The sequence below is a fragment of the Oryza glaberrima genome, chromosome 1 (genome assembly GCF_000147395.1).
Source record: "Oryza glaberrima chromosome 1, OglaRS2, whole genome shotgun sequence".
NCBI classification, from domain to species: Eukaryota; Viridiplantae; Streptophyta; class Magnoliopsida; order Poales; family Poaceae; genus Oryza; species Oryza glaberrima.
Window position 1 is genome coordinate 26,524,399 of NC_068326.1, and position 15,388 is coordinate 26,539,786.

The 15,388-nt window shown below is 44.7% G+C and overlaps 1 protein-coding gene across 1 annotated transcript; it reads left to right on the forward strand.

Annotated features, from left to right (window-relative positions):
* The first annotated feature begins 5,329 nt into the window (after positions 1-5,329).
* LOC127781611 (cytochrome P450 711A1-like) lies at positions 5,330-13,495 on the forward strand. Its single transcript, XM_052308599.1, has 5 exons — positions 5,330-5,608; positions 6,669-6,821; positions 7,434-8,241; positions 12,651-12,746; positions 13,145-13,495. The coding sequence occupies exons 1-5, from the start codon at positions 5,385-5,387 to the stop codon at positions 13,478-13,480; spliced, it is 1,617 nt and encodes a 538-aa protein (XP_052164559.1). The 5' UTR covers positions 5,330-5,384; the 3' UTR covers positions 13,481-13,495.
* The last annotated feature ends 1,893 nt before the right edge of the window (positions 13,496-15,388 follow it).

The window sequence follows — 15,388 nt, forward strand, 5'->3', positions numbered from 1 at the left end:
CGCAAATCTGGCCGAAGGAGGGAGGGGAGAGGCCGGCGGGGGCGGCGGTGAAGACGACGCGCGGGGCGACGACAGCATGGAGGGCGGCGGCGGCGACGATGACGGCGGCGGCGGCGACGATGATGACGGTGGCGGCTCCCCTCCCCTCTCAGATCCGGCCGGGGGAGGGCGGCGGCGAGCCGCGTGCGGTGATTTTTTTGTTCGATTTTTTGTATTTTCGCAGGCGCGCCGTTGTGCCGACTGTAAAAATCGATGATTTTCGCAGTCGTTGTGATGCAGGCGGACCTCCCTCCCGCCTGCGAAGATTAGTTTTGGCCGTATGAGAAGATTAGTTTTCTAGTAGCGACATTTTCTTTTCCTTCTTTTTTTTTTTCATTTTCTTGCATTTCTTGATGGTGCTGGTCGCCGCGTGAGCGGCGTGCACAGCAGGCCGTGATGGCGTGGAGGCAGTGCGACCGTGCAGCGAAGCAGTCAGGGCGAGGCCGCGCTGAGGTGATGCCGTGCGGCGGCGCGGCGGTGCGGACGGTCGCCATCGTCGCCCTTTTCTTTTCCTTTTCCTTGTTCTTCGTATTTTTCTTCTCTCTCCGATATAGCCAGCGGTGGGCATGCTGGCGGTGCGCAGCGCGGCTGCAGATGCCGCGGTTGTCGCTAGGGGAGAAAACGGATCGGATAATATCCGATCCGAATCCGTTCAAAACGAGGATATGGTATGGGCTTTTAGAAACCCAGCGGATACGAATGTGGATGTGGATAGTATGAGCCTATGAGCCAGATACAGAGATATGATATCTCTAAAATCCGGCGGATGCGAATTATCCGACATTTTTATCGGATTATCTGATAAGCCGTTTACCAGATAATCCGAAATTATCAATAATATAACCATTCTATCGATTGCATATAACATAAACTGGTACATCCAATACCCTAATTCATCAATTAAAATAAATTTTTTAGTCTAAGGCTTTTATTGTCTAATGTCACACTCACATAGCTATATTTTTTTATATTATGGACATCATGTATTCAATGCTTTTAGCATTTAATCATATAATTATTATTTTTAGCACTTAATCATATAACTATTACGATTGGTCATTTATTGATTATTGTATTATTGTTTTTCTTGGATTTCTAACTCGATATTGCATTGATTGCATATACACATAACATCCGATAAATTTAATCCGTTTCCGAACCGATTCCGCACCATTTTCGACATCCGAAATAATCCGCTCCGCATCCGTACATTATCCACACTCGCTCCGAATCCGTTTTAAAAATATGGTTTAGGATATGGTATGACCACTATCCATTCGAATCCGCTCCATTTTCATCGCTAGTTGTCGCTCTGCTACCAGTGCAAGGTGTGGTGCTTGGCGATGCAAACGGCCTTTGCCAAGCACGGTGAGACGCGTATTGCCGACTAGCTGTTCGGGAGATCCCCAATCGGCCTTCGCCAGCGACTTCATGTCGGAAGTGACGGATTTCTCCGGAAACAACAAACAGAAACTAGGATTAGGAGAGGGATTTGTTTTCGCGATTAGACCAGCGAGATGCAAACGGATCTGTGAGTTCTTACCCTTCTTCCTCAGTCTCCGGTAGAACATCGTGCTGGTAACGTGTTATGCAATCCTATGCTACATTTATAGTCCAGAGGGGTTGCATAATGTATATAAAAGTGGAGACACAAGATATAATAGCGAGTCATTCTTTCATTCCTTCATTCTCTTCTCCTCAAGCACAAGTGTACAACAATGAACAGCTCACTTTCTCTTTATATCGTCATATTGAATATATGAAAAGTTTAGGTGTGGGCCCAATCAATGTATATATGGAAGGTTTTCTTATTCATATATGGAAGGTTTCCTAACACTATAAACCACAAATCAGTAGTATTGCTGGATACTACCTCCGTCCCATGATAATTGCATTTCTACCCTTTAAATGTTGTCCCAAAAAAGTTGTATTCATGATAAGATGGGACACAACAAATGGAATGTGTAGCCACAACCTTCCTTTTAATTAAGTTTACATATGGAATGTATTGCTCAACCTTCCTTTTAATTAAGTATAAATATGGAATATGCGCATACAATGTAGTTATTACATAGGGTTATTGTAGTAAATTGTGTTTGTTGTTAAATTGTCTCTAATTTTCTAGAAATACAATTATTATGGGACGGAGGAAGTACAGAATTACTGATGATGAAGGGAAGTAGCGGATGATTTATGGCATTTCAACGTATACTTGTTAATCCACTTTCCATTAATTTCTCTCCATCCTACCAGTTAAGTACACATGGAATTTGTTAATATCAGTTACTCAATACAATAACTAAACACCACATCACTACATCACCACATATTAGAATTCAGAAACAGGGGTCAAACTATAAACTGGTACAAATCGCTCTAGTCAGTCGTCACAGCTTTGTGGTTTGTGTCACAACCTGGTGAGGACGACCCCAATCTGGACGCTCTTCACCTCATCTCTCTCCATGGACGCGCGCGGTGACGAGCTCGGTGTACTTGGTGAAGAGCGCATCGACGATAAAAGGAATTTGACTTGTGACGGTATACCTTGAAGTAACTTGTAGGATTCAAGACTTTGGTAAGGACTAAGGAAGTTGAAAACTTGTTAGCACCATCATAGCCTATTTATTGTTTGAGTAAATTGCACTGGCGGTCCTTAAACTTGTAACAAGGTTTCACTTAGGTCCACGAACTTGCAAAGCGCATATCGAGGTCTCTAAACTTGGTTTATTGTATCATCCCGGTCCAAAGCCGTGTTTGACTATGTTCTTACCTACGTGGCACGCCATGTGGACGATGACATGGCACAAATTTTAATTTTCCTTTTTTTTTCTCTCCTTCCTCCACCTCTAGATGCATCTATGGCAGGCAAAGGGAGAGAGGGAGCCAGCGAGACCGGTGCGAGGAGGCCGTGGGCGGGGTCGGCGACCTGGCGGCGGCGCAGGAGAGAGGCGGTTGCCGACCGGTGCGAGGAGGCTGTGGCCGGGGTTGGCGACCTGGCGGCGGTGCAGGAGAGAGGAGCTGGCGGCTGTCGAGAGGAGAGGAAAACTCGGCAGCGGCGTCGTCTTTGCTCGAGCGGAAACGGGCGGCGGCGATGGAAAGGAGAGGCCGGCATGGGGGAGCTCGGGGCAGCGGCGTCGGCGCGGGCGGTCGCGTGCGAGGCAACCGGCACGCGACGACGCGGTTGAGGCGACAGCGGCGTGTCGGCGCGGCGCAGCTTGGCACGGCGCCGGGAGAGGGGCAGCGGTGGGATAAGGGAGGGGAGCTCAGTGTGGGAGAGGAGGCTGCCCAGGCCGGGCATGGCACGAGGCAGCGGGGCGGTGGCCGAGCGCGGCGGCACGGCCGGGCGTGCGCACGGGAGGGAGGCGGCACAGCTCAGGAGGAAGGTGGTGCGGCGCGGTGGCTTGGCCACGCGCGGCTAGGAGGCGACACCGAGGGGAGGAGAGGAGGAAGGGACACGCGGCTGGGAGGCGCCGCGCGGCGTGTCCTTCCCCAATCACCGTCGTCCTCCCTCCCTCCCGTCAACGAGGCTTTGGCTGCCCCGGCGACACCTCCCCCCTCGCGCACCTCAGCCGCTTCTGCATGAATGACGTGCCGCCCTCCTCTTCGCCCCACCACTCCGGCGGTGGCCCCCACATGGCCGTTGTCGCCGTCGAGCTCGCGCTGCCCAGCTCGAGCTCGCCCCACCGCTCCGCTGCCGTCGTCGAGCTCGGGCCCGCCGACGCCTCCCCCCGCACACGCGGCCGCGGTCGGCGACCCCTCCCCCCGGGAGCGGCTGGCGACACCACCCCCCGTGCGCGCCTCGGCCTCTTCGCCCCACCACTCCGGCGGTAGCCCTCACATGGCCGTTGTCGCCGTCGAGCTTACGCCGCTGAGCACGAGCTCGCCTTGCCACCCCGCTGCTGCGGCTTCTCTCCTCCCGCCAGCCGACACCCGCGCGCCGCTCCTCTCCTCCCATCCGCCGGCGCCCGAGCACGCCCGCGCCGCTCCTGCCCCGCGTCCCCTCCGACCACACGAGGTGAGGAAGGAGAGAAAAGATGGGGAGAAAAAAAGGAAAATTAAAATTTGTGCCATGTCATCGTCTACGTGGCGTGTTACGGAGGCAAGATCACGGTCAAACCGGCTTTGGACCGGGATGATACAATAAACCAAGTTTAGGGATCTCGATATGCGCTTTGTAAGTTCGTGGACCTAAGTGAAACATCGTTACAAGTTTAAGAACCGCTAGTGTAATTTACTCTTATTGTTTTATAAGCCACAAACAAAATTTAATTTTAAAATATTAAAGTTAATTTTGTGTTCTTTCTTCTTAATGTTTTTTTAGCCTTGGTGGTCTTTTGAACTGATTAGAGATATGGAAAGTTTTACACTTAAATCGTTTTGTTTCTTTCTTTATATTTTATAGATTTGTTAATCTTACATGAACAGTTATTTCTGTGTGATATTAAAAACCTTTACTATGTGGAAGTAACATTATTAAATTATTTTTCCCCACATTTTATATTAATCACTGTATATATCTTCACATACATATATAGATTGTTTTTTCAACAGTACTTTTTCTTCATGAAATACAATAATTGTATGCCTATATAGGATTGTGTCATCATGTATCTTAGTTTACTTATCATACCATTTTTAAAACGGGTTAAGAAAAACAGCTATAATTGTTTTCTTGAGGCCCATAAGAGCTTCACGGAGCCTAGCCGAGTAGCGTCCGTGGGCTCATCGTCTCATAGTCATACTCACATGGTACTGCATACCAAGTAGATAAAGGAGCGTCAGTAATTTGGTGGGGAATAAATCCATATCGTCGATTAATACACCTTATTACATGCACGAGGACAAGAACCTGCTGAGTAGAATCTCACCTGCTCCACCATTAGCATCTAAAGTTAAAAAAAAACAATTAGTATCAAAGGCATCAACACGTTTGGCAGCTAATACCCTCCTGATTTTTTTTTTTGGTCGCACTGCACTCACTGGCTGCACGTCATTTGATTATGCATGTTCCGGCCCGGCGATATTTAATTATGCGTGTTTTAGCAAACTTCTTCATCGACCGGCACGTCCATCGTCATCACACGTAGTCTTAGCAATCTCACTGAAATAAAATTGGTTGGTTGGAACCAGTGACTAACAACGAATACATCAGCCAAGTAGGACAAACTAATCCAACCAAAACGATGCCTCTCCATCAAATCCTGTGGGAACGGACCGTTCCACAAGCCTACTTAACCAACAATGCTTCGCACTTGTCACATAACGTCAACTGCGAGAAGTCAGAAGTGATAGGCTGATAGCGAGACAAGAGGGAGGCAAGGCAGGGTGAGAGTGAGATCTCTGAGATGGACATCAGCGAGGTGATGGTCGTAACGGCGGAGTGGGCGGTCACCATGGTGGCCATGGCTGTGGGTCTCCTGGTGGTGGCCTACTTGTACGAGCCGTACCGGAAGGTTTGGCGCGTGCCGGGTCCCGTGCCTCTGCCGCTCATCGGCCACCTCCACCTGCTCGCCATGCACGGGCCGGATGTGTTCTCCGTGCTCGCTAGGAAGCACGGTCCTGTCTTCAGGTGACTGCCTCCTCTGCTCGCAGATTCAATTCTTCTAATTTGTCTTGCGTGGAGAGCATAGCTTAGGATAGCAGTACCAACCAGTTAACTGGAATTCAATTTGGAATACACTACACTCATGACGCATAAAAACTTATAATGTAGATACAAATAGGTGTAACAACTTGTAAAGTACTCTGCAGGTGGTGAAAAACTTAACTAATTATCTAATCCGTGTGAACCTAGGTCAAAACAACCCACCCAGTGCGAACCTAGATTAAAACAACCCACCCAAACAAATTAATCCTATGTAGCATTAACAACAATGACACATTGATTTGCATGTTTGGGAGCGTGCATAGACACCTTCATTGCAGCTAATTGAAAAGAAGATGCACAACCTCGACTAAACATAACAACAATTAAAGGCACAGCAACGGTGTGGAAAAGGGTGCTGCAGTACTTAGAAAGCATAAATCTCCCAAGAAAAAATGGAACTAGAAGTGCAAAATTTCATTTTTCAAGATGAGGATCAAGACAATTTCTTTCATACCCCTAGAAAGTTATGCTAGTTCGTTCCATTTTAGGACCCAAACAATTTTTTTCATGCCTTGGTGTATGTAAGAGAATATTGATAATTTTCGCTTATCGAAAATGTTATAAATATCAAAATATAATTTTCTCTAGATGTAACTGCAAAATTTTCCAAGTATTTTCATGTCGGTAGCTGCAACTGAAGAGATGCACAAAGTATAAACTGCAAAATTCAAGACCTCCAAAAAACCTATTCAACACAACGATTCCTAAATGTGTGCTTTCGGCCAATTAACACACTTTAGCTCTTCAGCGATCGTTTTGATGCTGCATGAGGGTTTTCTGCAAAATAATGATTCCATGCATGCCAACATGTAATTGTTGTCAGCTTTATGTAGCATCAATTTGCTTCCATGGACTATTTTGGTCTAGGTTCGGAGGATTAAACGATTTTTTCACCAGAACAATACTTTACAAGTTATTGCACCTATTTGTACCCACCAACAAGTTCATACACTGAGAGCGCAATTATTCAATTTGCTTGCAGATTTCACATGGGAAGACAACCATTGATCATTGTGGCGGATGCGGAGCTGTGCAAGGAAGTGGGCATCAAGAAATTCAAGAGCATTCCAAATCGAAGCATGCCCTCCCCCATTGCCAATTCTCCTATCCATAAGAAAGGGTTGTTCTTCACAAGGTAGGATCGAGAGTGGATTCTAAACTCTGAAGGGGACATCCCATCGTTGTTTGCATGTCATTCAAATGGTTATGAAAAAATAAAAAAAAATTAAGAAGATAGATTAATCAGAAAACCTAAACAACGGTATCCCATTGGAACGGGATACCCTTCGATGAGACAGTACATATACCTGATACCTATTGTGATACCAGCTGCATGCTACCCGATAGTTGTGATACCTGTTACCCGGTACCTGTGATATCTAGGACCTGATACCTGTGATACTCGTGCAAGAGAATAGTTAATATGTCTATCCCATTATAATGGGATCCCGTTTTGTAGCAGCCCTCTAGATTAATATGAGATAGATCGTTCCACAAACATGCCAATTAAAATTTAATATCTACAAGTTGCACTAGAAAAAAGCAAATTAAACTGCATAGTTAACGTATATTTGCAATTAAATTTGTTTTTTTGTTTGTGTCTTATAAAAGTTAAATTTGATTTTGCATGTTTGTGAAGTGATTTATCACATATTAATCTACTCGTTCAGTATTATGCTACTCGTGTCAAAAAATTTTGATTCGGGATAAAATTAAAGGTAACAACATCATGGCTGCTGCACCGCAGGGGGCCGAGGTGGACGTCGATGAGAAATATGATCATCTCCATCTACCAGCCGTCGCACCTGGCCAGCCTAATCCCCACCATGGAGTCGTGCATTCAGCGTGCGACCAAGAACCTCGACGGCCAGAAGGAGATCACCTTCTCCGGTCTCTCTCTCAGCCTCGCCACCGACGTCATCGGCCAGGCGGCGTTCGGCACGGACTTCGGCCTGTCAAAGGTGCCAGTCACACCTGACGACAGCAACATAGACAAGATAGCCGCTGATACCAGCGTGGAGGCTAAGGCATCATCGGAGTTCATCAAGATGCACATGCACGCGACCACATCGCTCAAGATGGACCTGTCCGGGTCGCTCTCCATACTCGTCGGTATGCTCCTACCGTTCCTCCAAGAGCCGTTCCGGCAAGTGCTCAAGAGGATTCCTGGCATGGGGGACTACAAAATCGACCGGGTCAACCGCGCGCTCAGGACACAGATGGACAGAATCGTTGCCGAGCGGGGCGGCGCAATGGAGCACGACCTTGCGGCGTCGCATCAGCGCAAGGACTTCCTGTCCGTCGTGCTCACAGCGAGGGAGTCTAACAAGTCATCGAGGGAGCTGCTCACGCCGGACTACATCAGCGCGCTGACTTATGAGCACCTCCTCGCCGGGTCGACCACGACGGCGTTCACCCTCTCCACGGTGCTCTACCTCGTCGCCAAGCACCCGGAGGTGGAGGAGAAGTTGCTCAGGGAGATTGACGGGTTCGGCCCCCGCGACCGCGTGCCGATGGCCGATGATCTGCAGACAAAGTTCCCGTACCTTGACCAGGTATGCGTTTCGTTTTTTTATTATTTTTTTTGGAATTACTAGAAAAATTACTGTGTGTTGCAGTGGTTAAAATGTTTTTCAGTCATACAACTCCTATTAGCAGATGGGCAATAAATTAAAACATTAAGATCACTATACATTATAATTAAAATGGTTAATAAAAAATTCTTTCTTTGTTTTGGGCTAAAAGCGCATTTATTCCTTCCTTTTTCCACCCTCGCCTAGTCCGCTACCTCTCTCATCTCGGCATCTCTTTGCCCAACCCACAAGTGGAGCCACAACCAATTACCATCCCGTGTCTATATGACGGAGCCGATCCTCCCCATCAAATACGCTTCCCCTTCAAGTCTAGTCGAATCTTTCTCGATCTTCTCTTTCCCTTTTTTTTCAAAATCAGAGTAATTCCGTAAATTTCGGGATAAAAACAACTGACGATGAAGCTCGTCAACTAGCAACGAATTAAAGCCGAATTGAAAAGGGAAATCATGATAAAATTGATGAGTGAGGAGTAGAGAATTGATTTTTGCAATCAATAGGGGAGATAAATCGATGTGGTGGTGACGCTAGGGTTTGGCTCGGCAGCGGCGGGAGACATGCGCGTGCAACGCCACTGAGATTAAATCAGCAAAATTGAAATGGGAAATCATGAGAAAAATAATGAGTGAGGAATGGGGAACCAATTTTTTTAATCAATTGAAGGAGAAAATAAACGGGGAGATAAATCGAAGTGATGGCGGAGCTAGGATTTGGTCGGCGGCAGCGGGAACCACGCTGTGCACGCAACATGATAAGATCGAAAAAAGAATGCGACCGGAAAACCGGACAAAAACTGAAGGAGCGGAAAAATCGGACTGAGAAAAACCAGAAGCGGAAAAAAACCGGAGTGGAAAAAATCGGATGAAGAAAAAATCAGAAACTTTATAAATACACCAAAAGCCTTATAAATTTTTTATATATTAGGTGTGTATATATTTATTAGCACCAGATAGTGCGATGATTCATTGAATAGAGTAGGAAAAATTATGAGACTATTGTCATGGAAAGAAAAAATATCGCCAGCACCACCATGCACCGACAACGCCTCCTCTCCTGGCTCCACCTCCTAGCACTCGTCGCGGATCTGGCCCATGCTCGCAGGTCCCCTCCTTCCCCGCCTCCACCTCCTCCCATGTGCCGGCCTCGACGCCAGCGTTGCTCCAGTTGGCCTCCACCTTGGGTCCGCTCGCACCGGATCTAGGGGTGGCCGCCGCAGAGAGTCCCATCGCCGCCATCCTCGCGAGCCAACGGCTTTGCCGACCACTCGCTCAGGCGACAGCGAGGCGGAGGGAGAAGTGAAGAGGGGCGGCAGCGGCGGCAGCTAGGTTTCCGCCGTCCGAGTCACCCACGCGGGAGGCGACGCAGAGGCATTTTTGTCCCAATTCCACATTTTAATCTCCCTATATATATATATATATATATATATATATATATATATATATATATATATGGCAACATATCCTATGCACACAGGCCCTCACGTGTACACACGTGCACACCAACTAAAAAATGTCACCAAAAAATCTAGAAAAAATCATACACATACTTTCAATTGTATTACACCTAGGGTTAAAATCTTAACGTCAAATTCATTATATTTTAGCCGTAACAAAAAAAACAAAAAATCTGACAGTTTTAAGGTTGCAATTTTGTCAGAATTTTATCTTTTTTGTTATTCTCTATGTAGAATGAATTTGAAGATGCGACTTTGCACGTAGATGTAATACTATTGAAAGTACATGTATGAATTTTCCTAGAATTTTTTGTGATAATTTTTAGTTGGTGTACACGGTGTGTACACGCGAGGGCCTGTGTGCATAGGATACGCTCCCTATATATATATAGGAAAATTATATACTACTACCGGGAGTAGTTACTCCCGTCTCATCCACCATGCGGTTTGTTCCAAGATCTGTGCAGTTTGGTGCTAATGTGGAGTCCTTATTAACGGGTTAATGACTAATCAGATTTGAAATCCAATCCATTAAGGAAGCCGGCTGCTCTTTTCACGGTATACAAATTGTTTTGTATGCATGTCAATTCAACCAGCTAATAAAAATGAGTAGATGAGGTTTTTAGGTAGATATATTCTGCCTTAGCTTTATTGCATCTATATTCTGTCCTATAGCGGGGATAGATTAAAAGGTTCATTATTTTTTTTAAAAAAAAATGAGCAACTGTGATTTGAAGGTCTGTTTTCTGCATGCATTCAAATCCAAGTTTCTGTCATACGATGATGTATATACTATTGGGTACACATACACATTGGACGAATAGAAACTACTCTGCCATATTCTTGCCAGGCTTCATATTAGGTGATGAGATTTAGTTATAGGGGCAGAAGATATTCTGCACCTTTTTTTATGACCTGATCGAATGGCAACGGCAGAGCACAAGCCACCGCTTTTTTTGTTTGTTTTGTTCCGATTTTCTGCTGCCTTCCTAACTGATATTCTGCTCCTTTTCCGGTTTACCTACTGTCTACCTTTTCTACTTTCTGCTCATTTTTCAAAACTTTTTGAGGAGCAGAACATATCGATGATGAGATTCAATTATACGAGCAGAAGTTGAGCTGGGGAGCTAGAGACCAGAAAATGAATTGCCCTTGTTTCTGGCTTTCTGCTGGGGCCTAGGTCTAACAGTAGATCGAATCGTTTGAGAAAGAGCAGAAGCTTGCTAATTTGATGGTTTGTTTTCTGCACACATTCCAGACTTGAGCTTCTGTCCTACGGTGATGCATAGTATATATGGTACGCATACACTGACGATCAGAAACTGCTCTAGCTATATTGTTGCTAGTCAGCTTCATATTACACGATGGGATTCAGTTACAGCAGCAGGAGCAGAAGGTGGTTCTTTGAAATTAATCTTCTGCTCCATTTCCAACCGATGTTCTGCTCCTTTCACAGCTCACAGACTCTATTCTATTATCCTATCCGTTGATTTTGGAACGGAAGATTAATTAGCTTTCTGTTACACGAACTTGCATACTTCTTTTATGTGGATGCGATTAAATTCTGAGCGGAAGATTTTCTTCCATTAGCTTTCAAATAGCAGAATATGTACTTCTATTAGCCTATGTGCTGCTGTAAAAAACTGGGTATAGAGAAAATTTAGGTGGTTGTTCTACCAACATTTTTTTAACGGAGATGATGTTCTGCCAATTTCTTTAGCTGACGTTCTGCCAGTTTTTTAAATTGACCGGCTAACATATATTTTATGCCGGCCAGAAGCAGAAGATTTTCTTGTGGAGATGCAATTTTTTCCTGGGAATTTCTTTCAATTGATGTTCTCTGCTATTTTTTTTTGAGGTACATTACAAATTTTCTGATCATTTCACTACTGGCTACATGTTCTCCTTGGACACATGTTCGCAACCATTACTGTTGCGCCGGCCACCGGGGTGTTTCGCTGCTTCTAAAATTCATGTTGCAAGCTGCGCGAATATCACGAAGTGAACACCAAGCGCATCTCTTCCTAGGATTTCTCGTTGGAAGTGGATGACATCCATCCAAATGAATGTCATATTTCTGGAGAGAGTGATTCATCTCTTCACTCCGGGCAACAGTATCCATGCAACGCACAAAACCATCCCTGACCAAAGAACGCGACAAACAATCAGAACCAAAGAAAGAAACAAGAGAAAAATTTTCAACGGAGCATAAACAAAAATTAATCTCTGATGTGTACCAATCTGCGGTAGGCTTCTGCTGCATGACACCATTAGCTGAAGCGGTTCCGTCTTCTGCCTCCGACGGATTGTGTTGCTTGCTAGAACTCACCGGCAACGATGGGCCTACAGCCACCACCCGCTTCTGCTGCTCGACATCACGCATCGATGTCTTCTGGTTCCGCGGAAGGCGACAGAACAGAACTCGCCGACAATGTTCTGCCCTTTCCACCAGAGGGTTTCTGCTCCATCAAATATCTACAGACCTGATCTGCTTGCTCACAACTCCAAAAGATGTTTATGCTCCCTCCTCTTCTGCCCTATATCACCGTCAACTTATATCGAGTCTTCGTAGCAACCTCCACACTAACTAATCTCCTGGTCGCACGGCCTTGCATGCGCGTGGATCAACAAACCATGCATGCAGAACATTCAAATGCCTCAGCATGCAGAACATAAAGCGAAGTGATCCGAATTTTCAAAAAAAAAATCCATTTTCTACATCGGTGGCTTAGTGGATATTTTCTCTCCAACCGTTGGGGGTTGAGACCCGAAACATTCATGTGAGGTGGACAGGTGTCCGTTGGTTACAATAGGTATATATATATATATATATATGTGCACACACACACACACATCTTCATGGGCTCGTGGGACCTATTTTTTTCTGACCACTACGCTTTTCACCTGGTTACGAATGCAGGTTGTGAAGGAATCGATGAGATTCTACATGGTGTCGCCGTTGGTAGCCAGGGAAACACATGAACAAGTGGAAATTGGAGGATATGCCCTCCCAAAGGTACTAGATCCAACAATCCATATATAAGTCCATTGCACTTGCATCACTCGTATTCCATCGATAAAAGCTAAAAAAGAGGAGGGAAAGGGTTTATTTACTGCTAAATAACAATTACACCCCTCCTCATCTTTTCTTTAAAATAATAGCCATCCATGTTTTCACTGCCGTTAATTAGGGGTGGCAGTATAAATAGATATTTCAAGGAGTTATAAATATATATGAACCCTTCGATCAAATAACATTAATGATTCAAATTATTTTCTACTACCATAAGAGTAGATAGCACTATACTGGGACTTATTCACTCCATTGATTGAAAAATAAAGTCCATGTAGGAATAGGATGTTATCGACATTAGTTCCATGTTTCCACTGATGGATTACAAATTTTTTTTTCAGGGAACGTGGGTGTGGCTGGCACCAGGAGTGCTAGCGAAGGATCCCAAGAACTTCCCGGAGCCAGAAGTATTCCGGCCGGAACGGTTCGACCCCAACGGCGAGGAGGAAAGGAGGAGGCACCCATACGCGTTCATCCCATTCGGGATAGGACCAAGGGTGTGCATCGGCCAGAAGTTCTCCATCCAGGAGATCAAACTGTCAGTGATCCACCTCTACCGCCATTATGTGTTCCGGCACTCGCCTAGCATGGAGTCTCCTCTCGAGTTCCAGTTCGCGATCATCTGCGACTTCAAGTACGGCGTCAAGCTTCAGGTCATCAAGAGGCACAATGCGTAGGCACAGGCACATCATCCAAACTATTAATTACTACTTCTATTCTAAAATATAATCATCTATAATTAAATGTAACATATTTTATTATTACGAATTATTAATTTTAGAACAAAGAGAGTATCAACTGTTCACTTCGATGTGCCACCATTCCATTCATGTCACCGCGCTGTCGATCCGAGCATGTATACCTCGCCATCGTGGCCTAGAATTGTTCCACCAGTCCGAAGCCCAACACAAGCATACAGGCAGCTATGTTTAATGGGGAATAAGTCCACTTTACATTCCTCGTTTTTCTGACGAGTTTAAATCGTATTTATAAACCGTGATACCCAAAATCTTGAACCCCCCCCCCCCCCCCAACTTGCAAAACCTGGTTAAATTAGGTCTCATGGCAGTATGTAACTATGGATGGCCGATTTCACTAGCATGATAAGTTAACTGCAATCAACCTGGATGAGTCAACATGGGATTCACATAGTGTTGGCAGAAAACATGGCGGCCTGAGTGATTTGCTTCACTCCAGTGCAGGTCCAAGGCTTGCCTTGAGTGTCAAGAGCGTGCCAGCTAGTTTGATCCTGCAACCAGCAAGAAAAACAATAAACCGTATTAGATGAACGATGCAGTTAGACCAAATTGGCTGTGGTTTTATAGTGAACAAGTAAAGTAAAACCCTAAATATGTCCTATCGGCTGTAATACTGTCTCCTTTGTTTTTACCAATCACTTCAAGACAGTACTATAGAAATAGTCGATAGATCAATATTTAGAGCAAAGATAGATAACGTATTGGCTATTACTCCAATACAAACTTATGTAAACAAACTAATCTATATAGATATATCAAATGATAATCGATCATCAAATATGGAGTTTTAACGAGATCAATCTAACTTGATGTGTTCATATAGAGTAATCTATCTATATAAGTGAAAAATATACATAAAACGGATCAAGGAGCATGCACTATTCACGTATATTAGGTAAGATCGGTTGAAACCCTGATGCTATCCTTAATTATGATTAATTCCAGGTTAATTTTTAGGGTTCTAAACAAGACTAGGTTGATGCAACTCAAACTATGTAAAGAAACCTAAAGTCTAAACAATCAAGTAATTAACTACTTTTCAGAATGGTAAATACCTTAGCTAATCTAATATAGTAAGACGATTTAGCCGATATCGGCATAAACCCTAAAGCGAGAATCGACCGATATGACTAAATGGAAATACTAAACTAGATTAACTACGATATATGATAACGATGACCACAATAAAGAGACTAATACATCTAAAACGACATATTAGCCCCGATAGCGTAAGTCATCGAGACAAGTTACCTCTTGTCGAGAGATCACAGCTGATGCACCGGCTTGAAGCAAGAACTCGTCAAAAAGTAAAACAAAAAGGGTGGCGATGCACCAAAAGTTGTATTGATTGGATTGTCGTCTCATTACAATGATCTGGGGCTTATATTTATACCCCGAGTACAAAACTTAGTCCATTATGTACACGACTCAAACTTTCGTAAAGATAAAAACAAACAGGTCCACACGGCGGACTCTTACCATATCTCCAATTTAAACCGACATTAATATTCTAATTAATAGATACAATGGCCTTAAATTAGCTCTATCTCTATACGGCAATGACGGTTATCTCAATCGAGGCCTAAACCGAGCCCAAGTCAAGCTGTATCGGCTACTTGCCATATCGGCTCAATCAAACTCCGACTCTGTTTCCAGCCGACACATTGTCCAACCGATGCACAGTATGTTTTGGCAAGATTCAATCTCCTTCAAATCCGCTTCGATATCCAACTCCAAATCCGAGTCTATCTTACAAAATATCACTGTTAACTCTTGGGTTCCACATGTCAGACTCTTGTCTTCTTCCTCTAACCTCCTTCTCTCCTC